Consider the following 26,783-nt stretch of genomic DNA (forward strand, 5'->3'; position numbering starts at 1 on the left):
GTCATTGTGTGAATTCCTACTGTGTTAAAATTCCCCTTAAATCATGCTTGTACTTCAAGATCACTGCAGAAGCAAACAAAGAGAAAGACCAGGCTGGAGTCCTTAAGCCAGTGAAGTGAAGGATGTTTTTTGTTGGGACAGGGGTGCTCAGCATCCCAAGGCATTGGTGGCTTCCTGAGCTGTGTGTGCATGTCGGAGTGTCTGTGGAACCAGGGGGTAGGGATGCCTTTGTGCAAAACTTACCACCTCATTCAAAACACCTGAAGCGGTTGTATCTAGGTGTTTCCTTCTGCACTGCTGTAGCCCATGAACTCTTTCCCTTAATTCTGAACAGGGAGCAGTTCTAAAACTGTGACTCACACTGAGTAATCATGGGGCACAGACTGTGCTGTCCCAGAGGTGCATGTCCTGCCCGACAGCAGTTTTGGAGGGTGTGCTTTATTTTCAGTCAGAGACAATCCTGTCTCTTGGGAAAGGTGGTACTTAATACCAATATTTGTATTGCAGATTGCCACTTGCTTGATTTCCTGACCTGGAGAAACCACAAATGATGTGGGCTCTTCTGTCCTCCACTTCATTAGTGGAATGTTAATAACCCTGGGATGCTGCAGCTGTAGCCCTCAGCCCAGCAGATCCCTGTGTGCAACCACCTGGCATGTGGCTGGGGGCGGCAATGGGGGTCACAGGCTGCTCCCCACCGAGTGGGAGGGGGGAAAGGGCTTTGGACCTCCTTGGCCTGCTTCTGGAGCCCTGCCTTTTCTGCTCCCAGCTCTGCAGCTGTAGCACTTGTGTCACAGTGGGCAGCGTTAGGACGCTTTGAGTTCCTGTTATCTGTGGTGCTGCCCACCTAACACTGTGCCCCTATATTCCGTGTGTCCTTTGATCTCACAGGTGTTGATCACGGTCTTCTGTCCATGAACTCGTACACGCTGATGTTTGCTGTGTTCACTTGTGCAGAAGACCTTGCCTTTAACAGTGCTCAGACTCCTTGTTCCGTACCTTGCTCTTTGCTGCCAGAGCTGTGTGCAGCTTAAAGCACTCGCAGGCAGTAGTGACCACCCGGTGTGAGTCCTGCTGGGGTAGGAAGCAGTCCTGGTATAAATGATGTGGCAGCAGTGGCCTGCTGTGTGTGTGTGAGGTGACTCACTGCTGCTGTCACACCCTTTGCCCAAGGATAAGGCATCCCTGCCATGGGGAGCAGGAGGCCCAGTTTTCACCAGGCTCCGTAGCAGTTGAGTCAAATCTCTTGTCAATTAATGTAATTAGCAGTTAGCTGTAGAAATACCTCCTCTAACTGTCCTCGTGGTTGTGTCTGTTAGTGGCTAGAGGAGGAGGGGCCAGTCCTGTGGTACCTAGGGGAGATGGCACTTCACAGACCCTCCCAGGGGTCTTGCAGCACAAGCTGCTGATGTTGCAGAGTCCTGGGAACCCACTGATGGAGATGATGCAAGTGCTCGGAGCCTGCAGTGGAATACCTCTGCGAGAGCTCTGCTGCTCCCTGGCAGAGCCTGCTCCTCTGAGTGTTCCCACGGTGAGATAACTGGCCCTGCATCTGTTTACCAAACAGTATCCAAAATAACTTGTTACTGTTTTGTTTCCTCTGCTCTGCTGTGCCCCTTGGTTACAGCCAGAAAAATAGAAGAACTGTATCTGTTGCTGAAAGGGGGTTGGACTTTTTTCCTATCATTGCTTTAATGCAGAGTTGTTTTCACCATCTCAGGACTTTGGCTTGTTGGTATGAAGCTTGTCTGCTGTCATCTCATAGGCATCCTGTGTCTTCTGGGTGTCTGGGACAGTAATAGCAACAGAGCGGCTTTACATCCCTGTCTGAGGGTCGGGTTCATCCTCAGGCTGATGACGGTGCCGAAGACACCAGCCCTGGTGAGTGGGGAATGGTCACTTGTGTAGTGGCTTGTTGGAGCCACTCTTTGCTTGCTGGAAGCAGGCCCCGAGGGGGCCCTGCCTGGGGGTGCTGTGGGGCAGCACCATTTGGGACAATCCCACTTGTGTCTGGGAACGTTCCAGCCCCCTGAGCGGGCGTTAATGCACAGTGGGAGCTGGAGCAAGCAGGAGAGCTTCCAGCTCTTCACCAGCTTCATTCATGTGACTGGAAGACAATAGGAACCAGACACTTGAAAGTTAAAGGTACTTATTTGCTGTTGTCCCACCTCTTCACTTGCCACAGGACCATTTATTTATCTTCAGAAGCTCTTGTGGCTGGTTTTGGCCTTTGAAAGGCTGTTAGAGAAAAATCTCCTTTATCCCCTTGCTGTCGTATGGTGACAAAGCTGAGAACATTGTTGTTTCTTCAGGTATGTTGAGGAGGAAAATTAATTTCTGCAGTGTGCGCTCTAGGTCTGCATTACCCTATGCTGTAATGGGAGCAGTTTCAGCACTTCCTTTTTTCAGCTGCTTGACAGCACATCTCCCTGCTCTGCCATTCCCTTGCTGCCAGCAAGTTGGTAGTGTTTCTCCTGCCTGGCTGCAAGAAGCCATACAGAGGAGACCTCTGGTAGAGTCATCCCATTCCGCTGACCTTCAGCTAAACCCTGGCTGAGACTTCAGAGCAGCTTTCTTCTGAGGGATGGACCTCTGGTGTTTAGTTGCTTTGTAAGATTATGAAGTATCTTCAGTCGGTATCTAGTGTGTCTGTCTTGGATCTGGGCCATGCCAGAAGAGTTAAGGAACTTGACTGGGGTATCTCTTCCTCTGAAAGTGTGGTTTATAAACAACCAGAATGTTGTATTGAAGTTGCTTTCTAGGAAAATGTAAAAGGAGGGGTTGGATTGGTTTGTTTCCCAGTCTGGTATGACAGACATCAGGAGCGACCCTGAGCAATGGTGGCATCACCACAGTGTGTGTGTGCTGAGGGTCCGTGCTTGGTGCAGCTCTGCGGTTCAGACTGGAGTGACAAGGGCAGAGCAGTCTCCCTCCCAGCTGTATCCCTCTGCTGGAGGCAGTCCCCTGGCGTGTCCTGCCATGCCCTTCCTCTAACTCATGGAGGGTCCTTCTGGCAAATGGAGACCTGCTGCAGCATAGGCTCTCTGTGCCCCACAAATTGAATGCTGCTCTAGGTTTGTGTCTACATGAGCACAGTTTGGTTGGTTTTGTCTGGTGGTTCTGGTTTCGCAAGGCCAGTTAAGATGAAAGCCCTTGTTGGAGGAACCCCCAAGTAGCCTACATCGTATCTGTGCTGGGGAGCCAGTGTCACTCTGTTCTTAGCTGTCCCTTGGAGCCAAACACAGCAAAGGCCAAGCAGGTGACTGCCCTGGGAAGCACTGCATGCAAAGACTGGCATTTCGTTTGGAAGGGTAAGCTGCTGTTACTGTGAATTCCATCCTACAGCCGGTCTTGGTGTCGGACAACTGGCATGACAAGGAGTGGCTGGGTGAATGCAGTAATTCATGCCAAGCCCAAAATTGTTCCTTGGCCAAGTGTGGGGAGATGGCCAAGTGGAGAAATAATTCCAGCCTTGGGCAATCTTCAAAGTGTCTGGTTTGGCTGGGATTTGCAGAGAAACATAGAGGTGGGATTTTTTGCAAAGAGCTGGTGGAAGTGTGCTCACCTTGGTGCGTGTGTGGGAGCAAGGTCAAGCCCCCTCCAAATGCTGTTGGGTCAGCTCCTTACACCCAGGAGCTATTTGGAATGTCCGAGCTGGTTCTCTCCAAAACCATTTTGTCCTTGGTTGTGTGAGGAGGTCTCTGCAAGGGGCAGTTTGTCCAGCTTGTTTGTTCTATCCTGCCCTCACAGGAGGAACTTCATGGCCTGCCTGCTTTCCAGTTGTCTTCTCCTCCCTGCTGTAAGAGCTGCTGGAATGCTTGGGCTTGGGGTGGAGGGAAGAGATGGGCAGGGACATGGTTAGCAACATTCCCAACACCTGCTTGCTGAAACATCTGTTCATGCTCTCCAAAGGACTGGTGGCACAGCTGTTTGGTAGGATTGTGACTCTGAAGACCTCTAGCAAAATGCCCCATCACTTCCTTTCCAGCACCTTTCCAGCTTCAGTAAGCTCCTGGGCTGAGAAGCAGGGCCATTCCCACTGGAGCTGTTACAGTAGTTTTGGTACTTCACTGTTGTTTTCCGTCAAAGATTCCAGCAGACCTCACATTTTTTCCATGGCACCACTTCAGTTACTGTTTAGGTTACTCTATAATTGACAAAAGGCTTCTGTGCGTGTTTGGAGCGGGGGCTTTGGTGCTGCCTGCTGTGCCCGGGAGCCCTGTGAGGCTCTTCTACGTGGTGGAGGGAAAGCTGAAGAAGAACAGGGAAAGACAGCATCATGGACAGGCTTCTTTGGAGGCTGTTCTGCACTGTTAAACAAGCCCCCATGGCAAGCCTGCTCGTGGCACGTGTTTACTGCTCTTTGGACTAAAGACTAGCTAGGGTGGTGTCTTTCAGCAGCCTCTCCCGGAGGCCCATCCAGCTCTGGGAGATGAAGAGGACACTGTTTTTCAGGAAGGTCAGGTAGCTGTGCTTCAGCAGGGAGTGGCTTCTTCCAAAAACACCTCTCGTAAACTGTCTCTTGCTGGAATAACTTCAGACTTAAGATCGTTCTCATCACCTTCCTCAAGCCACTTTAAACCAGTGGTTGTTACCCCCTTCCCATCCTGTCAGACTAACCTCTTCCATTTAGCATCCTGCAAGAGATGAGGAACAGCAAAAGTGCCAGTGCTGAAAGCTCTGCTTTGTCTGCTTGTTGGTATTTAGTGTTTACAGGTGGAGTCCTGGGAGGAAGCTTCTTGGAATATCCTGCAGAACAGCTCTAGAATTTCTGAGTTTGATTTATTTTATAGCTGGAGCTATACAACTGCTGAGTTGAGAGGAGCGGAGGGAGAGATCAGTCATTTGGAAACAGGAATAAGTATAAGCAAGGTGGGAAATGAAGCCAAGAAGTCTTCTGGTACATCGCTTTCAGGGCAGGAAAATACAGTAGTCTGTTCTGCACTTGAACAGGTTCCTGAAAGCAGGAGGGGATGCTCCAGTGACACTTAATACTTTTGCTGGAGACTGGGTTTTACAGTAACCCTCCTTGGAAGGCCAAGGGGTCATTGTGTCAAATACCGAATTCAAGACAGCAGGGCCTGAGAGTGCCACGGCAGACAAAATGTCACAAGAACAGTGTAACTAAGACTGGGCCTTTAGTTTTGTTGCCTAGAAACGGAATCTGTTAAGTGGATGTGGTCGGGCTCTTCACTGGCCTCTCCCTTCTGTCCCTTTTCTAGTTAATGGTCTTAGATCTTCAAAGTGCCTTTACGGCAGGTTCTGCAGGCTGGAGGACCAGATGAATGTGGCTGTGGGCCAACAGGTACTGTACAAATCCAGACCTTCTGCTACCTGTGTTTGTGCCTGAGGAGTGGTGGTCTGGGCTCTCAACTTGAGAGATTACAGGGGCTCTTCAGGCCTGTGAACCAGGAACTTGGGAGTTTTGGAGCCTCTAGTAAAAAGCAAACTAAAGATGAAGACTTGTTGGTAGCTTGAAGCTATTTAGGTCACAGATATTAGAGCCTCAGATGTGCTCGGAGAAGGCTCGGTTCACACTTGGGATTTGTTGTGCTCTCATTTCAGCACTGGAGCCTGCACAGGGGCTCCTTTGTCAAACGGCCCCGCTCGATTCCTGAAACGAAGTATTCCAGAAAGTGCTGGGGTTACTCCGGGTATGCTGGGTTTATCCCCTCCCTCGGGAGGATGGGAGAAGGGACCATTGTTCTGGAAGCGCTTGTGATATTTGAAATTCTTAAGAAATCAAAGCTGGGGCCTCTTGGCCTCTGGGAGAAGAGCGTGAGCAGTGTCACAGGGGGCGTTTGCTGTTTCTCCACGTACCCCTCTGTGCCGAGCCAGGGAGAAAGTCAGCTCAGCTTTGCCGTGTACGCATGGGTTAGTTCACGTGGGAGCATCCAAAAATCCAAGCAATGATAACAGCTATGCTTTCAAAAGCTTTCTAGTAGGTACCCAAAAGGATTAGAAGGTTGGAATATTTGCTTAATTGTCTGCTCTGACTCGAAGGACTTCCCTGTCTCTTTGGATCAGGCAGCATTGCCTGTGCTGGTTGGTGGAACTGCAAACCACTGGCAAACTTAATGCTAATGGAGAGGGAGTGACCTGCTACAGCCTTTCCGTGCTTCATGTGTTGTTTTTTTTTAATCTTATAACTAATCCCATGTTAAATTGTGAATTAGAATGTGGAATAGCTTTCTCTAACATGCAAAGCTTGTCCTGTGCCTCAGTGAACGGAAGTTTCCCAGCAATTTTCACTTTGATTCTTCAGGATTAGCATAATGTTGCCACATCTTGGTTTGTACATACTTAAGGGAGGAAATAGCTTCAATTGAATCCAACTATTAAAAGCTCTTGATGATTGTAGCTTTGAAGATGTAGATCTTGGGTGCTTGGCTGCCTGACAGCAAAAGTCCGAATGGGAAGAGAGTCTTAACTAAGGGTTAGGTTTTTTCATGGGCCGGGTGAGTGCAGGGAGATGTGTTCAGCCCGATGCTGTCTCCATCTCCCTTGCGCAGAGGCTGCATTGCATTGTTGTCTCCTCTGCTGACACATGTGCTTTCTCTGGCCCTGTGGCTACAGGGTGGGGTTTGTTTTTTAGCTTACAAAGAATTTCTAGTCATCTGGGTGTGGGAAGGGTTTTTCATAATGTTCTGGCAAAACCACCTCTGCTGCTCCTGGTGGCATTGCTGAATGCTCCCCCTTGCCTAAAACAGCTGGAGTCTCATCCTGTGAGCCAGCAAGAATAGCAAATGCCAGCAATTCCCTACCTGGATGGGGTAAAATTTGGGATACAGTACCCAAAAACTGTGATGAAAATCTTGATGTTGAATAAAGTGATGGGGAAATTAATTCTTCTCTTGCCTTGAGGTTTTTTGGCAGCAGTGGTGGCAATTTCTAGATCTTCTAGGTAGGCTAGAGAATTGCTGCCTGCTTCTTGTGCCCCTTGGAGCCCCGTCTATGCCAGGGAGAACTGGGCTATTGCTGACACCGGTGCAGCCCTGCTCCTGTTATCACCTGCATTGACAAGTTGCTGGCTGCCACCAGTGTTTTCAGCACCCTCTTGGCCAGCTCTTCAGTGAACAGTGTTTAAATGGTACACTTAAAATAATGGAAACCCATCCACACCGCTTCCCCGATGGTCTGTTAGTGCCAGCAGCACCTCGGCAACTCCTGCAAAACCTTCCTGCTGTTCCGTGAGCACCGCGGACCAAACTGGTGTCAGTGGCCTTGGCTGCCCAAAAGCTTCAGGTGTGATTCTGCTGTTCTAGAGCTCCTTGTGTTCCTGCGGCTGTAAAAAAAAAAAAAAAAAAAAAAAGTCCTGGAGAAGAAGTGAGATGAGTACTGGTGGGCTCAGAGCTGAAAGGGAGGGATGGGGGAGTGCCTGCTGTCTGTACTGCCCTGAATAGACAAATTCCCTCTTCTGAGAGGGCAAGCAGATGGGTTGTGGCACTTCTTTTGTGCTCAAGATGCAGCTTATCACCCGTACATTGAAATTTTGTGGTGTATCTCCTTTGACATGGGAACGACTTGATTTTTGGGCTTTAGCGGTCAGCAGATCCTAAAATAGTAACTTTGAGTTGTTGAGCTTTGACATACACAAGAACAGACTGGGTTTACCAAGCGATGCTGCATGGTGTCTAGCGACATGTTTTGTGACTGGGTGTGACTTTGAGGATGTGTGTTGAGATTCCCAGGACTTCTACTGTGGCAGAGAGGCGAGTTAAAAGCATCTGCGTATGCCATCCTTCCAGTGATGTGGCATTGCATCAAGTGATGGCAAATGGAAAGGACTGTTTCATGGAGGGCATAATTAGCTGGTGGAACTCACTTCTACAGGATATTCTAGAAACTGCTAGTGTGGAGAGAAACTAATCAGACCTGCCTAATTAAACTAGCTTTCCTCTAAACACTTTGAAGATTAATGCTGATACTCTCAGTGCACTTAAAAATGGCTCTAATAGTGCATAAATGGAGGATTCTCTGTCATTCCCTATATTGGTGCCTCCTCTAAATGTCTAACCCCAGTCTGTGCAGCTCTGCAGGGCAGCAGGGGGGTAACACACCCCCATGGGGAAGGGAGAGGGGAAGCAGCCTGCGACCTAGCAGCACTGGCTAATTCACATCTGGTTCACGTTTATGCCCTAAATTCACGTGTATATCGGCCAAAAGTCCTAAGCAAAACCTGCAGGAAGAGTGGCATTAAACATGGAGAGGAGCACAGAGACTGGTGGCTGTTGTGTGGCAGTGATACTGCGGCAGCCAGTTCAGAGCAGTGCTCCCTTCGCTGCCTCTCTGCATCCGTGGTCCTGGATGTCCTGCTCAGTCCTTGCCCTTCACAAAGCCTTCCTCATATAGACACTCAGGGCTGCAGAGCCAAAACTGGCCTGGACAAAAAGCTTCAGTGTGCAGCCGGCAGTAACAGCCTCCCCAGCCCCTTGGTGAAGGAATCGTTATTTCGAGATGCTACAGTATGTATTTGAAAGCAAGGAGGAATATATAATATATAATACATTGCCTGCAATAAATGCTATACCTAAAAAATACTCCCTGGGATGCAGATCTGTAGATGTATTTGGTTGCTTTCTCTCTCTCCTGTTGTGCCAGCAGATCAGTCTGGTCTCTGATCTCCCGGCTGATGGTGTTGGGGTTTCCCCGAGTGCTGTGTGTTTGTGCTGCTGCGCTGGTGACCAGTGCACGGCCAAAGTCCAGTAGCCAATCCTTGTGCTGGGGTGGCTGCTGCCAGGAGAGCTTTATTTGCCACAGCGGGGTGAGACTGCTGCAGGCACAGCGCTCTGGATGGGGAGGATGCAGCGGATGATGCTTTAGTGCATCAGCGTTGGCAGAAAGGGCTGTTTCTTTCCTGCTGTGCATCGTTCAGTGCCGCTTCTCTCTCTGTCTGAGGAATCATAGAATGGTCAGAGTTGGAAGGGACCTTAAGAATCATCGAGCTGGTATGGGGAGGAGCTTTTGACTGGTACGTGGTCACTAAGCGATGGTCCATATACTACCAAAGTAGTCCTCGTACCTCCTGGAGGCCTGCGAGCGGTGGTGTGCTGAGCTGCAGACCAGCTCGGCCGTGCCCTGGCTGGGCTCTGCGAGGTGGGTGTGCTCTGGTCTGACCAGTCTCACTTTCTCTTACCTGATTGATGTGAGTGAGATCTGGCACTGATGGCACGGGCTGCTGGAAATGTCTGCTGTCTAGAAACCCTCTGACTCTGTGGCACAGGTGGCTCAGAGCTCAGCCCCTTCTGATGACCCTCTGGGGAGGACTAGCTGCTGTGTGGCCCAGGCGTGTAGGCAGGGCACCGGCAGGGCTTCCCTGCCTTCTCCAGGGGCAGGAAAGGCTTCAGGCTCCCCCCGCCGGCCCTGCGCTTGGGGACCCTTGCTCTGCTGTAGCCAGGGGCTCGCGCCTGGCCCGGTGCTGAGTGACTGGAGGGGCCAGGGTGAGGAGGGGGCTCAGGGAGCTGTTGGTGCAGCAGGGTGATGCAGGAGCTCTGCCGGGTCTGCCATCAGCCTGGTATGGGGGCTCCTTGGCACCACTGATGCCCCGTGCTCCCCTGCTATTTCTACATCATCCCCTGGGCAAAGGCAAACAGGGAGAAATGGCGTATGGAGTGTGGCTGTGAAGCAGAGTGTCTGTTCTACCTCACACCAGGACACTGAGCTGGACTGTGTCACCGAGAGCTTCCCACACTTGTAAAAACCTACTGTGGGACTGGGATTATGCTGGCACTTCTGGTAGCCCCTGCTGCCTGCTCTGCTCGCTGTTGTGTGGCCAGGGACAGGCAATGGTTGTGCCTGGTCCTGGGGAAGAGGCAACTCTGTCTACAAGCCCGTCTGTGCAGGCTTGTGGACAAGGACTGGGCTGGTTTGGTGACTCTGCAGCACTGGTTGTACTGGTGTAGCCATATCCAAGGATGAGCTGGCAGCACAGGTGCTGGTGGCGCATGTGCTGCTGGCCAGGGGTGTGCGGGGACATGCTGGGGACTCTGCTGCTGCAGTGGCTGAATTCCTGGAGCAGGGCCCTGGCTTCAGGGCCTGGTCTGGGTGGAGACCACATGATTGTGGATGATGAGTAGAACCCCAGGGATCTGTGGACTTGGGTTCCCTTTAGCTCTGCTGCTTCCCATCTCTTGGTGTATTAAGCTCATTAAGCATTAGCCCTCATTAGTGAGGCTGTTGAAGGGACAAGCACAACCTGACTGCCAGTACAGAACAAAGGCACGCTGAACTGATGGACCGTTCCCTTCTTTTCATCCCCTTTGTGCAAAAATGTGTGTGCCACCATGTCATGGGCAATGGGGTAGCAGGCGAGGCAATGGTCCCTGTCCCCAGGCACCAGGCACCCCCACGCTGTCCGAGCAGCGCTTCTGCTTCTCCCGGGACCCTGCTCATTGCTCTTCTCTTCCCAGTGACTTCTTGAGGCAGGACGACTGGTTTGGGGATCTCGGTGCTTGTTAATGAATTAACATCTCAGGCAGGGAGAAGGGGGTGAATGCTCCCCTAAGCTGCTGCTGTGTGCTGGCTGGTCCGGAGACCTGCCCCAGCCCCATGGGACAGACGGACAGCCCGCTGGACGTGCGTCTGCAGAGCAGGGTGGGGTTGCCTATTGCTGCTCCAACTTGCTTTAAAAATCATGCTGAAAATTACTTTGGAGAGGGTGGGGAGAAACTGCAATGTCTCTTCTAATACAAATAGAAGCCCCGGTGGCTGCAGATGGGTTTGGGAGTGTCGGTGCCTGCGTTCCATTCCCTGCAGCATCTGCTGGGTCCCTGCTGTAAAGGGGGCTCTGCCGAGGTGGCCAATTTGGTCAGAAGACCAGCACTGTGAGATACTGTATTTTTAAACCCCAGCATTCTTCGGTGGTGTCATCTGATGCTTCGTGCTTCTTTTAAATTTGTGACCTTCTACAAGTGGCTTTAAAAAAAAAAAAAAAAAGGCAAGCTGCCTTGCCTTCCCAGTGCCATAGTTTTCAGTGTATAAGGGCTGATTATAATTTCTCTGTTCAAGCAGGCTACAAATTTCAATTCGGAGCATCTCCAAGGAGCTCAAACTTCTGATACACTGAAAAACCCAAAGTCCCACACATAAAGAGATCACAACCCTCTTAGCCTTTTCTTCAGTGGTGGAACGTTTCTGCTCCCCCCCATCCCCAAAGTGCAGGGATGAGGACTCTTAACAAGAAGTGGCAGCTCAGTCTTGTGCAGGCGAAGTGGTGGAGTCCAGCCACCCTGAGCCCTCCCTGCTCCACCCAGCACAATTAGTCAGTACTGTTAATTGGTGCTGCGGTTCTCCCTAAAGGCACCTCAGTTGTGGGTGACCAGAAATACACAAATGGCTGCATGGAGTATTTTGTGGTGTATTTCTGGGTGAAAGCTGTACTGTTAGTCTAAAAACACACAGTGATATTCAAGGAGAGCCCTTTGCTTCTGCATTTGCATGGGAGGGGTGGGCTCTTTGAGTGTAATGTTTGAGAGATGCTCCCTTGAGTTCGAGGTCCTTTTCCTGCAGATATGTCCAGTTCTTTTGTTTCAATAACATGCCAGAACTTACTGTACTTGGCCGTGGTCAAGCAAGTGCAGGGCAGTCTCTTGTTCTTAATAACACGTGGCAGATGAATAGCTAGGTGATAAATACTGTCCTGCCAGTGTAGCCTTGGAGATGCCCAGGAGTGCTGTGCCCAGGGTGGGCACTGGAGCTGAACAGGAGCAGCAAGTGAAAAGTCCTTCACAGCTCAGCACTTGTGGGTGGTTTCCCAGCTGGGAAGCCAAGACCTATTTGCACAGGCCTTTGTTCAGTGCTGTGGCCCTGGCAGACATGGAAGCACTTGCTGCTCAGTAGTGAGGAGGAGGCAGCTCTGTGACCTTCTCTGACTGGATTGTGGTGGAGCTTTAGCTAAGAAGCTATTTCTTTTCTTTCTGCAGCAGCAAAACACCAGGTAGCTGAAATGTAGTCTACAAACCTGGTACCGGCTGTACCAGTAGGGAGCTGGGGTCTGGGTCAGGCATGTGTGTGGGTTGGATGGTGGGTGCTCCCAGAGGAAGCCAGTGTTCCCACACTGGTACTTGTTAGTAGGGGCATCTCCCCTCTCTGTGCTTATCTCATGGGTGAGTTGATGCTGTTCACTGCAAGTGGAAATAGCCGCTTCCCGTAGCTGTTTGGGTCAGGAGAAGTGACTTGGGTACAGCTCAGAGGTCTGGTCATCTTCCAGAGCTGCTGGGAGGAAGAGCTGCAGCTTGGTGGGGTTTCAGGGCATGACCCCAGGCTGCTTCAGTGGGAGAGATGGACCTGCTGCCCCTCACCTCTCCTTGGTGTCTGCTGCAGACCCTCCTTCACTCAGTGTGGCCTCTCTGGTGTGCTCCCTGTTTCTGTTCTGCTCTTGCTTCTGCTGGGAGTCCACGGGGCTGGTGTGAGGGGTTGCCCCTTTGCCTGGCAAAAGGGTTGGGGGCAGAGAGCCCAAGGCTTTTTTGTCCATCCTGGAAACAAGTGTCTGTCTTCAGCTGGTTGTATGGTGGGAGAAGCAGCAGCCCACTGGCTGTGGTGTGGCAGTGGTCCCCTTGTCCCAGCTGTCACTCCACACTGGGCTCAGCTGCTCTACCTACTGAGCCATGCCGGGGCCAAGAGCTGAGGGTGAGTAGGGCAGTAATAAGGGGAATGTAAGCTTGCATTTCTCCACCAACCTTCCCCAGAACTGCTTGAGGTGGTCTGGATGGTCTGGGGCAGGAGCCGGGCTGTACTGCGGGGGTGGTGGTGCCTTCTCCTGGTGCTGCTCCTGGGAGGAGCACCCAGAGCTTGCTCGGTTGTCTAATTTACAGGACAGCCTGGCTTGTGTCTTGGCTCTGGGATTATAAGCAAACAGCAGGTACCATAAGCAAAGCTGAAGGCTCTGGGGAGCTGGTGAGGTGCTAATCATGTTCCCCTTGATTACCTGAGAGCTTCAGAAGGGCTTTGCCTGGCTGGTTGCTCTGTAGGTCTCTCAGCATCTTCAGCCTCTTTGGAGGTGCCACCCAGCTTGGACTGCGAGGTGGGGGAGCTGCTTGCTCCGGGATCCTGCTGCTGCTGGGGGTCAGACACAGCGTGGTGGAGTGAGGATTGTCAAAGCCCGTCCCCTACTCCCCCGGCTTAGTCATGGTCAGCAGCATTTTTCCCCGTCGGGCGCCTGTTTTCCTCTGTGTAGTATCGAGGTGACATTTTTCTTTTTACAAAGATCAGCACTACTGAGATTTATGAAGGGAAAACACTTGAGGGGTGGGTAATTACAGTATTTCCGTAAACAGTCTCTTTAAACGAATGCAGTCACTTAACTTTGCTGTCCAGGAGTGTGGTTTTGTTTAACCAGTATAAGACTCCATTTAAAATTTCTCCAGTGCTCTAAAGACAGTCATTCTGTCAGAGCAAGAGATGGCATCTTCACATGGATTCCCTGTCTTGTCTACGTGGAAATATTGTCCTCTTGATTAATAAAATGTGGGCAGGTTTCTCATTTGCGCCTCTAACTGGTGCAGGTATCTTGACCTTCAATCTGCACAATATTCAAACAGCTTCTATACATGCCAAATACAGCTTGAGCTGTGCGCTGTGGCCGTGGCTGTAAATGCTGTTTTAGCAGAAAAAATAAGGTCTGAAGTGATTGCTGTGAACCGTGAAATCAATAAAGATCTGTATTGTCTCCAGTAGCGATTGTAACTGGGAATCATTTTTACTTGGACTCTCTACAAATAAAACATCCTGCTGTTCATTATAGTTTCAACCTTGAAGTGTTCTGTGAGCTGATGGAAATCAGAGGTCAGGCCGCTTGGAATGTGGCTGTTCCAGTTCCCTTTGCCACCAAAAACTGCCTCTAAACCCAGCTCCTTCCATCTGTGAGACGCTGTGGCAAACACAAGCCTAAAGAGGTGCCACCAGCATCTCTGCGGGGAGAATGCAGCTGGTGGCAGGTCTCATCTGCTGCAAGATTATTGGGTTGGTTCATTTGAAAGACAAATGAGCTTGTCTCGTAGCAGGAGAGATTATTTCAGAGCATGTTGCTTTCTGCAGAGGGAAATGAGGTCATTTCTTCAGATCTTCCCATGGAGAAAAGGAGGTGCGAGGAGCAGCCTGAGCCCCGCTGGTGTGTCTGAGGGCAGCCTGACCTGCCCCCCCATCCCACCAGGGTTCAAGCCTTGGAGATAATTCAACAAAAATGAGGATGGCTTGAATAAGGTCCTTGAAGTCACTGGAATGATTAGAAATACCAGGCTGTATTGAATCAGCAATAGCAACAAAACAACTGGACACTTCATGCCAAAGGCGTGCTTGAGGGCAATTATGATATTTAAGTCTAAACCCAAATAGCTTGGCTGTGATCTCGGCGGGGCTGTTGGGTACTGAGCAGGTAAGCACAGCCTGGGAGTGTTTGAACAGGGCCCTCTTAAGGCAGGGCTGCATTTAATATTCTTTTATGACTCCTATGTTTAGTCTTCCAAGAAGCAAACACCAGGTTCTCTGGAAGGAGAGGATCCCGGGGGTGCCCAGCCAGTTTGGGGACCGGGAGGGCTCTCCAGGCTCTGCAAACAGCTCTTCTGCCTGGGGCCACGTCAGTGGGGATTGCCCGAGCAGCAGGTAATGTCATGGGCAAGATGCTTATTTGGAAACATGCTGCTTTCTAAAAATAATTATGCAAGGAAGGCTATAAACAGGCAGCTCTCCCCTCCCCCCCAAATCAATCATCCCCAGGGCAGTTGTGAATTCTAACAGCTTGCTTAAATAAGCCTTCGAAGATCCTGTGAGCAGGAAGGGTCTAGTGCCACAAAGCTGGAAGCTTAAGCAAAACTTCCACGTTTTCTTGCTCTTCCACACTGTTTTGGAGGGTGGTTGGTGCAGGAACATCTCTCCTGCAGAAATATCGGGATGCTCTTGGCTTCCTCGGTATCTTGCCTCTTCCCACAGATAGAAGAAGTGCTGGAACTGGGTTCAGGGTTGTACTGAGGCAGAAGGGCAGGCAGTTCTAGATGGGCTTACTCCCACTTTTGCTTTTGAAAGCCATTTTAGGTAAGGTGTGGTTTCTGGGCCTGCTGCACAGGCAAAAGTCCCTCTTTTATGGTTGTAGAAAGCTTTAGTGGGGTTAACTTGTAATCGTGCTAATCAGAGTATCTGCAGTTCTTTGAGGCTTCTGATCTTTTTGTGTTCCTTTCCTTTGCAATGTTTCTTGGAGCCATAAACTTGTTTTTATAGCTCCCAGAGCCAGCCCTTTGGCCACGTGTCCATTAACAGGAGCATTTGTTTTGTTGGGAGTGTGTGGTTCCCCTCTAGCGAAACCTGTGACGCTCTTCAGCTGCACCGGGTGGCACAAAGGGATCCCCAGGAACGAGACAAGGGGATGCAGGGTGTCCCCCTGTAAAAACAGCAGCACAAGCGATGTTTGTACTGTCTGTTGGTAGGGGGAAGGATGAATTTGAATTCAGCTTATTGACCCTGAACACTGCTGATTTTCCCCAGGAAACTACTGCCTTTCTGTGCTGATGTGCTGCCCTCCCCGCACTCTGCCTGGTGCCCGTGTTCGATATCAGATAGCGATTGATTTACTCTCCCCAATGACATTCCAGCCCTGTGGGTGTAAACAGCAGCTGGGGAACTGGAGCTGTGCTGCTGGAAACCACCCCAGAAACCACCTCCTGCCAGCTCGGCTCCCAGAAGGATGGCGTCCCTGTCGCTGCCGGGTGGCAGGGGACACCCCATTGGAGGGGTGGCTGACACACCAGAAGGCCGTGCCGCCACACAGCGAGACCTGGACAGGCTGGAGAGTTGGGCAGAGAGGAAGGAACCTGATGAACTTCAACAAGGGCAAGTGTAGGCTCCTGCCCCTGGGGAGGAATAACCCCCTGCACCAGGACAGGTTGGGGGCTGACCTGCTGGAGAGCAGCTCTGAGGAAAAAGACCTGGGAGTCCTGGTGGACAACAGGATGACCCCAAGCCAGCAATGTGCCCTTGTGGCCAGGAAGGCCAATGGCATCCTGGGGGACATCAAGAAGAGTGTGGCCAGCAGGTGGAGGAAGGTCATCCTCTCTGCCCTGGGGAGGCCCCATCTGGAGCACCGTGTCCAGTTCTGGGCTCCCCAGTTCAAGGACAGGGAACTGCTGGAGAGAGTCCAGCAGAGGCTACAAAGATGATGAGGGGACTAGAACATCTCTCTTGTGAGGAAAGGCTGAGGGACTTGGGTCTTTTTATTCTGGAGAAGAGAAGGCTGGCTGAGGGAGGGATCTGATCAATGCCTATAAATACTCAAAGAGTGGGTGTCAGGAGGATGGGGCCAGTCTTTTTTCAGTGGTGCCCAGTGACAGGACAAGAGATAACGGGCACAAACTGGAACATAAGAAGCTCCATCTCAACATAAGGAGGAACATCTTTCCTGTGAGGGTGGCTAGAGCCCTGGAACAGGCTGCCCAGAGAGGTGGTGGAGTCTCCATCTCTGGAGACATTCAAACCCCACCTGGACATGTTTTCCTCCATCTTCAGCCATGGTGTTCTGCATGGGCAGGCCTTGGTGGCAGATGAACCGTTCCAGCAGGCAGCCCAGAGGCCGTAGAGCTGTACAGCCAGGGGAGCTTGCTGCGGTGGGGCAAAGCTCGGGTGAGGAAGGCTTTACCTGTGTAGCAACCCATGCTCTGCCTCAGGAAGGTGTAGTCAAGATTTCTGCTGTAAGGGCAGAGCAGGGAAACATCTGTAACAAGGCGAGCTTTAACCTGCGCAGATCTGCAGTACACCTATGGAGGCTTTTCATAGAATCATAGAATGGTTAGAGTTGGAAGGGACCTTAAGGATCATCAAGTTCCAACCCCCCTGCCATGGGCAGGGACACCTCCACTAGACCAGGTTGCTCAAAGACCCATCCAGCCTGGCCTTAAACACTTCCAGGGATGGGGCATCCACAACTTCCCTGGGCAACCTGTTCCAGTACTTCACTACCCTCACAGTAAGGAATTTCCTCCTAATATCTAATCTAAATCTCCCCTCTTCCAATTTAAAACCGTTACCCCTCATCCTATCACTACACTTCCTGACGAAGAGTCCCTCTCCGGCTCTCCTGTAGGCTCCCTTCAGATATTGGAAGGCTGCTATGAGGTCTCCCCGGAGCCTTCTCTTCTCCAGGCTGAACAACCCCAGCTCTCTCAGCCTGTCTTCATAGGGGAGGTGCTCCATCCCTCTGATCATCTTCGTGGCCCTCCGCTGGACCCATTCCAACAGGTCCATGTCCTTCCTTCCATGTCCTCCCTTTCTGCTTTTGGGAATGTCCAGCGAAGAACACGGGGGAAAAAGAGGGAGCAATTGTGCAGTGACTTGCTTTGGCACCTCCACGTCTCCTGCTGTGCTGTCGGTTCATACATTGGCACGATGAACCAGATCCTGCCAAGCAGCATCCGTGGCCCGAGGCCAGCTCTTGGGCACAGCTCAGCCTACGCTGGCACAAGTGGTGCCATCTAATGTGGTACCTCTGGAAGAGGCATCCCGCTGGTGAGCTTGGCTTACTTGGAGATGCTAAACACTTCTGAGCTGGTGCTGCTTGAGCGTCTGCAGCCGGTCCTGCTGCTGTCCTGAGCATGGGGGTGTCCCCTCTATGTGGGCAAGGGCACAGGGTGGGACTGCACGTCGGACCTGAACCCTTTTAGTCATCCGTTGGTGAAGAATTTCCAGTGCAGTTGCACGGTATTTACGTGACCAAGTACTGGCTAAAGGATGCGTGTAGCTGTGTTCTGGTGCTTAAATCTGACATCTGACATTTTAGGAAATCATTGTAGGTGTTTTTTTAAAGTGCATAGTAAGTTCCTGTCCTGGCAGGGGACATGGGAGCTGTGGGCTCGGGCTGCCCGGAATGCTTTACACGGCCCGTGCCAGCGCTGGGCACTGATCAGGCTGAAGAACAACCCAGTCCCCAGATGTAGTGACCTGTCCCTGTTATTCTTCATCTGCGAGTCCCTCCTGCAGCCGAGGGAGCCGTGTGTTGGGGGGTGGTGTAAGGGCTGGGTCAGCCATCAGGACAGGTCCCACTCTCACTGCTCCATTTGTGCTGGACTGGGGGGAACTGGTATGGGTTTTGTGCCTTCCTGAGCTGCTGTTCGGATTTGTTGTAGGCTGTCTAGCTCCCCTGTAGCAGTACCGGCGTTACAGTGCTGCTCGGCATCTTTGGGCATATAAATGCTTTTGGCAACACAGATCTCCTCCTCCTCTCTAACCCTTCCCTTTTGGTTCTGTCTTTGAAGTGGAACTTTAGCTGGGGTGTGTAAGCACAGGTGTGTGTAAATGCTGTCAATAAGGCACCCGCTGTAGCTGTGTGATTTCCCCACAGGGAACACGGCTGGGCTCCCAGGGGTGCTGGAGACCGGCTCTGACCCCACAGGGGACCGTGAGGGAGCAGAGACACCCCTCCTGGGCACCCCGTGAGCGTGGCCAACCCCTGCTGCAGGCAGAGGGACCTCTCTGGGAGGAAAAGGAGCTACCAGGGAGGCTCATGTCACCTGAAACACCCCTTCCCATACCTGTAATCAATTCAGATTGGGTTCATTTGATAATTCTAAAATTGTGCTCAAATTATGCCGGGAGCAGAAGGCACCCTGTGATGGGCTGGGCCACAATTGGTTGTGTCCAGTTGCCCCAAAAGATGACAAGGTCTGTCAGGTGCCCTGTTGTGAGCTCAGCAGGACATGCAGGCAGGGTGCTTTGGGGGTGGAAGGCAACATTGGGCAGCGGCAGATTCCTCTGCTTGCCCTCGGGGTCCCCAAGGAGTCCAAGCATCCAGAGTTCCAGAGAACAGAGACTGGTCGATAATCTGGTACTTATTATGCCGGTGGCTAATTTGGGGGTGGAAATGGTAAAGTCTTTCTGTATCATTTAATGAAAATGGTCTGTATCTGTGTATATATGTCTGTTGCTGTGCCAGAAGGTTTGGGGGAGGGGGGTCGTGTATGGGACTGGGAAGTAGAAGCTTGGAATTTGAGGTGCAAAACTTTACTGAGATCAGGGAACATGGGCTGGCGCGGGGAGCCTGAGGGAATGACGGCCCCTGCAGGTATCAAAGCTGTACTGGGAGACACTTAAAAACTGGGTTTGGTTTGTACAGCCTGTCTGCAGTGTTGGCTGGGTGACCCAGGGATCTGTATGGATCTGTGCTGGGATCTGTCAGCATCTGGGGGGAAAGGTGTGCATGGGGTTTCAGTTTGAAGGACAGAAGCCCTTTGCTGGAGACCGAGGACCGTGGGTTGGAGCAGGAGCCAAGGAGAGTGACAACCAGAGCAGGGTGATCCCTGCAGGCACTGCCCTGACAGCGCAGGATTACCCCGATCCCGTACCTCCCTTCCAGGGGAGCAGGGCTGGGGGGCTCAGCGCGACACAGACCTACAGCCCCCAGGGGAGGAATCTGGCAGCAGCACCAAGGCTTCTGCTCCAGGAACATGGCCCCCGTAGAAGGCAAAACGGGAGGCTGGGCAGTGTTGTGCAAGGGGAGAGGGTGGTGTGAGCCCCTCTGGTGATGCCTTGGAGCGGGGCAGCATTATATGTGACAACTCTGCACACCATGAAGGGGCTCAGAGACAACAGCAGGAGGAGGAGACCAAATTGTACCCTGCTGGGCTGCCCCCGGGGCCATCCCAGGGGCCATCAGCCCATCACAGGCCCAGAGCACAGACAAGCAGGGATATTCAGTGGCAGGTGGGACCCCAAGCCAAGGACCCCTGAGCACTGAACACCCTGGCCAGGCCCCTCCTGGGGTTGTCCCACCAGAGCCCCGGTGTCCAGGCAGGACACCCGTCACCAGGAGCCACGGGGAGCAGCTCTCCAGGTAACCTTTTGGACTAAGGAGGTTACTGCCAAGGGCTGGGACACATTATGGGGTACAGGGGGAAAGCAGTGGGAATTACACAGGACTTAGTGGGATATTTAGGGGAGGAAGCAAAGGTAGGACAAGAAAGGGGTTTTGGTGATTTGGGGAGTGGGGACATACAGGGGTAATGGGATAAAAAGGGTCAGGGGGTGTAGGTGGGTGTCTGGTCAGTGTTATTCTCTGGCTGTGTCCTGCCCAGACCAGTCTGACCTCTCTGGGCAGCAGCCCGAGTAGGACTTTGGCTTTGGGGAACTGGGCAGACTGGGTGCCTGAGCACTGCTGCTGCAGGATCTACCTTTGTCACCAATGGACTTCCATCCTGTCAAGCCGGAGACAGGAGCAGGATGAGGCCATTGCTGTTGTCCCTGTTCATGTGGGTGCCCTTCTGTGAGCTGTGTGGCCATCCATGTGTGTATACGTCCCTGTAGTGGATATGGGTGTGCTGTGTGCCTGCTGGGAACGCATCTTCAGCCTCACTGCTGGCTGGACCTGGGGACGTGGAGGCTCGTCACTCTTGGGCTGTTCCAACCAGATGATGTATTTTCCCCCAATGCGTGGCAGATAGTTTTTTGTTGTTTGTTTTTTTTTTTTTAAGGTACTTCACAAACATTCGTTCCTGCCATCAGCATCTAACAAACTTTATGGCTTCTTTCCGTTTTTATAGGAAAAAACATCACCCTGGTCCAGACACTGAAACTTGTCAACTGATGGGACAAAGAGCTGAGACACTTGGCTGTACTAGGACACTAAAACATAGGGTTTAGCCAAAGAAAAATTCCCCAGCGTGGAGGCTTACACCTGCCAAACCCTGTAGCATTCTTGGGAGGCTTTTCTGTACCTCTTCTCCATTTCCAGCCTTTCGTGTATCATGGTATTCCTTTTGACTTCCTTTGCAAGCTAGCTCTGGCTCTGCCTTCGCTTCCCCTGACGCTTTGGTTTGGGTTTCCCGGTGTGAGCTGCTGGCTGTAGGCTGTTTCTGCGTTTATGCCTCCAGCTTCTGCTTGGAGGCTCCTCTTGGATGTTGTGACTGACCTGCTTTTTCTCTTTCTTTCACTGTATCTCTCTCTCTCTCATTCTCTCTCTCTCTCCCCCCAATCTGTCTCTTGCATTCTCCCTTCTCCCCACCTCCATTACTGCAGGTTCATCATGCCTAGTGGCATATAAAAAGACTCCACCTCCCGTCCCACCTCGGACCACATCAAAGCCGTTCATCTCTGTCACTGTGCAGAGCAGCACTGAATCGGCGCAGGACACCTACCTGGACAGCCAGGACCACAAGAGTGAGGTGACCAGCCAGTCGGGACTCAGCAATTCTTCGGACAGTTTGGACAGCACCAGGACACCCAGCGTGACGAGGGGGAGCGTCGTGACTCCAGCAAGAGAGACTCCAGAGTTACCCCAGAAAAATGCAACTTTGAAAAGTGACAAAGGGACTCTGACTAGCGAAGAGCCTAAAGTGGAGAACATCCCCAAAAGAAAGCTGTCGTCTATAGGAATACAAGTACGGAATAGTTTGTTCTCCTTTGTCCTAAGGAACGTCCTTACCCCATCCATTTAGCGTGTGCGTTGTGTTTGAGCAGGTGAACTCCCCTAGAAGAGCGAGAGAAACTAACTGCCTTGTCACACTAACTCCCTGTGTTCCCAGGGGTGAAATACAGCAGAAGCTTTCCCTAACAGACCAGGAAGGGCTAAGCTCTTTTAGTACAAAATTAAAATGTTTCATAAAGCAGTGGGACTGTGTTAACTAGGTGAGACCCTCTGAAGAGGCCCTTCGCTGCCAGTGCACCCATGCTGAGCCTGTGCTCCTTGTCCATCACGGTTCTGGAGACAACTCTCCTCTGAGAGATGGGACACCCACACAGTATGGGCTGTGAAATGGTCCCAGGGCTGTAGGCAGGAGGGAGCAATTCCTTCCGGTCCACCATTCCCAGCAGGTTGATGCTTCTCTTGCTGCAAGCATTTAACTCTCTGAAAATCGATGGAAATGAGCTGTTGATTACATAGTCAAATGAGAACCCAGTGAATAGTGTAAATCCATGCTCTATTCACCAGAACTTAAGTCATCTGCAATTGTACCCTCTTTTTGTGGACAGATCACACAGTTACAGATGGTGACTGCACGAGCCCTTGTTCTGCCCCAAAGCGCAGGTGCAGTCAGGAACCCGAGCAGTTGGGCAAACCCAAATGCAGGGTCTGGGCTCTGAGCCACCACGTGTGTGTGTGCTCAGTAAGTTCTGCACTGGCTTTACAGTAAGGCTGGCCGGCCGGCCAGTTAGGCAATGGGATAGCAAAGGCTTTTCTGCAGGGTTCGGGGGGCAAAACTCATGCTGAAAGGGCAGCAGGGCAAGAGAACTTACATTGGAGAGGCTTCCAGCCTTCCTCTCCTCTTCCTTTTCTCAGCTGGTTCCCAAGCCACTTGCCCCACGCCCTGGATTTCCTTCCTAAAACCTTCTAACCCTCTTACCCAGAGCTTTGGAGGGCGTCAGTCCCTGGGAGAGAGGAAGCTGGGCTTTGCTGTTGGCCTTAATCAGGTCGCTGCTCTCTCTCCAATCTCTTGGCCTTTGCCCGTGTCGGATGCCACACACACAGTGTGCCTTTGGGGGGACACAGCCCGTCCCCAGCGTGCCCCAACCGTGCCAACAGCGGTAGGTGGCAGAGCCCATGGCTCTGAGAGGAGACACTCAGCAGGGTACGGTCCTGATGCTCACATGGCAGCCCCGAGCCTTGTTCCTCTCCTGAGAGACCCCTGCGTTGGTGTGTGGTGTCGGTGTGTGTGTGTGTGCAGCGCTCCTGGTCTACTGATGTGAATTCCAGCAGCAAGTTCTCGTGTCTGTTTTTTTTTGTCTGTATTTTTTTTCGTTCAATAAGGTTGACTGCCTTCAGCCAGTGGCAAAAGAGGAGCCTCCTCCGCCAGCCACCAAATTCCAGTCCATCGGGGTACAGGTAGAGGACGAGTGGCGGTAAGTGAAAGACGCAAGCTTTTGTAGTTTCTTTTAAATTGCGCTTCCCCCCACTTTCGCTTAGACCTTCTCCCCTTCTATGCTCCAATATGAGTGGTGGGAATGGGGGCCCATGGAGAGCTCTTCCTCCACAGCACACACCCACTGCGAAAAGCACTTGTTCTGTAAACAAACAAATCGATGGGGGTTTGAAATTTAAAAAAAAAAAAAAAATCCAAGCTGTAATTATAGATGTGCGTCAGCCCTCTCGTCTGAACGGCCTATTGCAGTAAGGAGGCAACCTTATAATCGTGTCTGTCTGCGTGTGGTGTGTGTCTGTGTGTGAGGAGGGGCAGGGCGGGCAGGGGCAGGCTCAGCCCCGGGCACCATAAATGCGTTTCACTGTCCCGGCCAGGCCCAGTTCTGCTCTTTGATTTGTGCTTTCGGTCTCTCTAGAAACAGCCACTCTCGCAGCATGTCCTCCAAACAGGACACAGACTCTGACACACAGGAACCTAATAACTCTAGCAGTAAATCATCTGAGAGAAGCCTCGCTGAGTGCCCCCAACACAACAACTCCGTTGGCGTCGATGCCACCACCAGGCAACCAGCCAAGCCCTCACAGATTAAGAGAAACCTCTCCTATGGAGAAAACAATGACCCAGCCCTGGAGCCTTCCTCTCTCCCTCCTCCTGACCCCTGGCTTGAGACGTCCTCCACCTCGCCAGCAGAACCCACGCAGCCAGGAGCCTGCCGGCGGGACGGGTACTGGTTTCTGAAGCTGCTGCAGGCAGAAACAGAGCGGTTGGAAGGCTGGTGCCGCCAGATGGACCAGGAGACCAAAGAGAACAATCTCTCTGAAGAAGGTAGGTATTGTCAGCCTCTGGAGACGAGACTGGAGCAGCCTTGCAGCTCCTCCCTCCCGAAAGAACTGTCACCGAGTATCAGATCAGCTTTCTGCAGATAAATTGCTGGTAGCCTACAGAGAGACACAGCATGGGAATGAGCATAGGACAATTCTCCTCTAGCAGATGGGGTAAGAAATAATACTGCGATGCAACACAGACGGCTTTCAGGGGATGGTGCAGCTGCTGGCCACTCAAAACTGCTAAAAGCTCAAATGGATGGCTCTCGGGGAGGCTGGGGGAGCTTTCTCCCTGCCTACCCCCTTGGACTCACGCTGGCAGGAGAAGGTCCAGTTGGCTTCAGAGCTCATTGGGTCTGTTGAATCGGTGCACTTGTCCTCGTGGCAAAGAGGAGGTTTCTTCATTTGAGAAAGCTTCACTGAATTTGTGCTAAATACACCAAAAGCACGTGCACAGGGAGCACAAGGCCACTTAGTTTCGTTGGGTTCAGTCCCAACTGGGATTGTTCCGTTATTTTCAAATGAGTTGGCAAAGCCTGTGCTTCCCTAGAGAGTGACACAAGTGGGTGACTGGGCTGCAGAGGGCAGGATCTTTGCTCTGAGTCTGGTTGATTATTTAATTTTTTTGCTGCCTGAGGAAGGTGAAATGCTGGTGAGACTCGGTCACAGCTCGGTGTCGGTGCTGGTGCTCGGGGGAGCTCATCTCTAATCCGATAGCACTGAGATGCTGCACTGGCTGCAAACAGGACGGGCAGTGCCAGGGCTCTCCCTGCCCCTGGGGGACACCCTTGTTTCGCCTGTGGCGAGAGTGCTCTGGCGAGAAGAGGCACCAGGACCAGTGTGGCATTTTATCTGTGACCCCTAAGAGCAATTTCCTCCTCCAAGAGAGCGCCCAGCTTACACTTGTCCCACCAAGCTCTATGAACAGTGGGCGCAGCAGCGGACCGGGGAGGAGAGGGGGGATGAGTTCATCCCTGTTCATGGTGCAGTTCCACCCGCTGTGGGTCTCTCAGCCCTGCCTTTGGAAGGGAAAAGCCCATACAGTGTTTTTCTGTTAGTGGGCAGAGGAACGTTGCTGTACCCAGAGGCTTCCTGGAAAAACCACTAAGAGGTGCATAAAGTCCTGGGTATGAAAAGCCCTGGCTCTGCCAACAAATCCCTTCTGGTAAATGGAGGTTGGAGCCAGTTCTCCTGCCGCTCGCCACCTTCCCCTCCTGCATGGCTGGAAGAGCTGGGTGTGATCTGCACGTGTGACCACTGTGCTGGTGACACATCTGATGGGCTGAAGGCAGTTTAAGGTACTTTTCTGCAAACTCGGCTGTAATGTTCTCAGCCTGGCCTGCTTGGGACCTGCTCTGGAGGGAGCAATAATAGCTGGCAAAGACATGCGTAGATTATAGTTTCAATGCATCTTCTTTCCCTGGGAGCAGTTACTTCCTTGGGGGGGTCTCTGAAACTCCTGTTCTAATGAATCAAGAGTGTTTGTTTGCCCCAGAAACACCCGAGTTCTGGTGTGAACTGAAGTATTCTTTTCTCTCCCTCATAGTCTTAGGAAAAGTCCTGAGCGCAGTGGGCAGTGCACAGCTACTAATGTCACAGAAGTTCCAGCAATTCCATGGCCTCTGTGAACAAAACTTGGTGAGTCTGGATCTATGTCTTCTGATTCTGGGGAGGGGCGGGGGTGTGTATCTATTTCAACAGCACGACAGGAACGTACTCAGGTGTTAACAGGCTACTGTCACTGTAAAAGCAGAGGCAATGTGGCTGTAGGCTACAGCCTGAGCACTGTGCCATGGTGGCTGAACAATGATTTAAACCAGCAGCTGAGCAGTGGGGGGCTGACAGCCGCAACCTCCCTTCAGAATAGGCAGGTTTTGGGCTGTGCTCTGCAGTTCTTTTCATAGAATCATAGAATTGTCCAGGTTGGAAGGGACCTTTAAGATCATCAAGTCCAACCATCATCCTAACTCTGATAAAAACCATCACTAACCCATGTCTCTAAGCACTATGTCAACCCGGCTTTTAAGTACCTCCAGGGATGGTGCCTCAACCACTTCCCTGGGCAGCCCATTCCAAGGCTTAATAACCCTTTCCGTGTAAAAAATGTTCCTAATATCCAATCTGAACCTCCCCTGGAGCAACTTGAGGCCATTCCCTCTTGTCCCATCGCCTGTGACTTGGGAGAAGAGACTGACCCCCTCTGGCTACACCCTCCTTTCAGGGAGGTCTCCCCTCAGCCTCCTTTTCTGCAGGCTGAACACCCCCAGCTCCCTCAGCCGCTCCTCACAAGACTCGTGCTCCAGACCCCTCACCAGCTCCGTTGCCCTTCTCTGGACATGCTCCAGCACCTCAATGTCCTTCTGGTAGTGAGGGGCCCAAAACTGGACACAGCCCTCGAGGTGGGGCCTCCCCAGTGCCCGGTCCAGGGTGATGGTCACTTCCCGAGCCCTACTCACCACGCTGTTCCTGACAGAGGCCAGGATGCTGTTGGCCTTCTTGGCCACCTGGGCACACTGCTGGCTCATGTTCAGCCCACAGTCGACCAACACCCCCAGGTCCTTTTCTGCCAGGCAGCTCCAGCCACTCTGCCCCAGCCTGTAGCGCTGCAGGGGGTTGCTGTGACCCAAGAGCAGGACCTGGCACTTGGCCTTATTGAACCTCATCCCATTGGCCTTGGTCCAGCCAGCCAGCCTGTCCAGATCCCTCTGCAAAGCCTTTCTACCCTCCAGCAGATCAACACTCCCACCAAACCCAGCATCATCTGCAAACTTGCTGAGGGTGCACTCAGTCCTCAAAGTGAGCACACTTTGTGATCGGTGCCTGCATGAGCGCGCTTGAGCAGAGTGTGCTGAATACACCGAGTCTCTCGGTGGGCGTGAGCGGTAAGGCAGCCATACTGCTCCGTGCGCTGGAAACTGCCTCTTCCTTCTTAATTCTAAAGGGCTTTTTGAGGTGAACCACCGAGGTTTTACCAAATAGAGGGGAATGTTTGAAAAGTCTGTTCTTCTGCAAACCTGCTTGGTTTGCATGTGGATTATGCAGATGGTAAAACTGTCCCCAGCAGGGTTGTCCCTTGTTGGTCACAAAGCCCTGTGTGAGTCGGATCTCTTCAAATATAAGGCGAGGGTTT

General features: G+C 52.0%; 1 protein-coding gene across 7 annotated transcripts in view; it reads left to right on the forward strand.

Moving 5' to 3' along the window:
- The window catches only part of DLGAP4 (DLG associated protein 4), a 70,107-nt gene that overhangs the window by 40,605 nt on the left and 2,719 nt on the right, over positions 1 to 26,783 (forward strand). For 5 of the 7 annotated variants that reach the window (XM_074157681.1, XM_074157679.1, XM_074157680.1 and 2 more), the window contains 4 exons: positions 20,989 to 21,350; positions 22,718 to 22,809; positions 23,245 to 23,654; positions 25,200 to 25,291. In XM_074157681.1, the coding sequence (XP_074013782.1) occupies positions 20,989 to 21,350; positions 22,718 to 22,809; positions 23,245 to 23,654; positions 25,200 to 25,291 (956 nt within the window). Of the gene's footprint in view, positions 1 to 20,513; positions 21,351 to 22,717; positions 22,810 to 23,244; positions 23,655 to 25,199; positions 25,292 to 26,783 lie in introns of all 7 variants that reach the window. The other 2 variants (XM_074157685.1, XM_074157684.1) reach the window with 2 other exon arrangements.

This window comes from Numenius arquata, chromosome 12 (assembly GCF_964106895.1).
Source record: "Numenius arquata chromosome 12, bNumArq3.hap1.1, whole genome shotgun sequence".
Lineage (NCBI taxonomy): Eukaryota > Metazoa > Chordata > Aves > Charadriiformes > Scolopacidae > Numenius > Numenius arquata.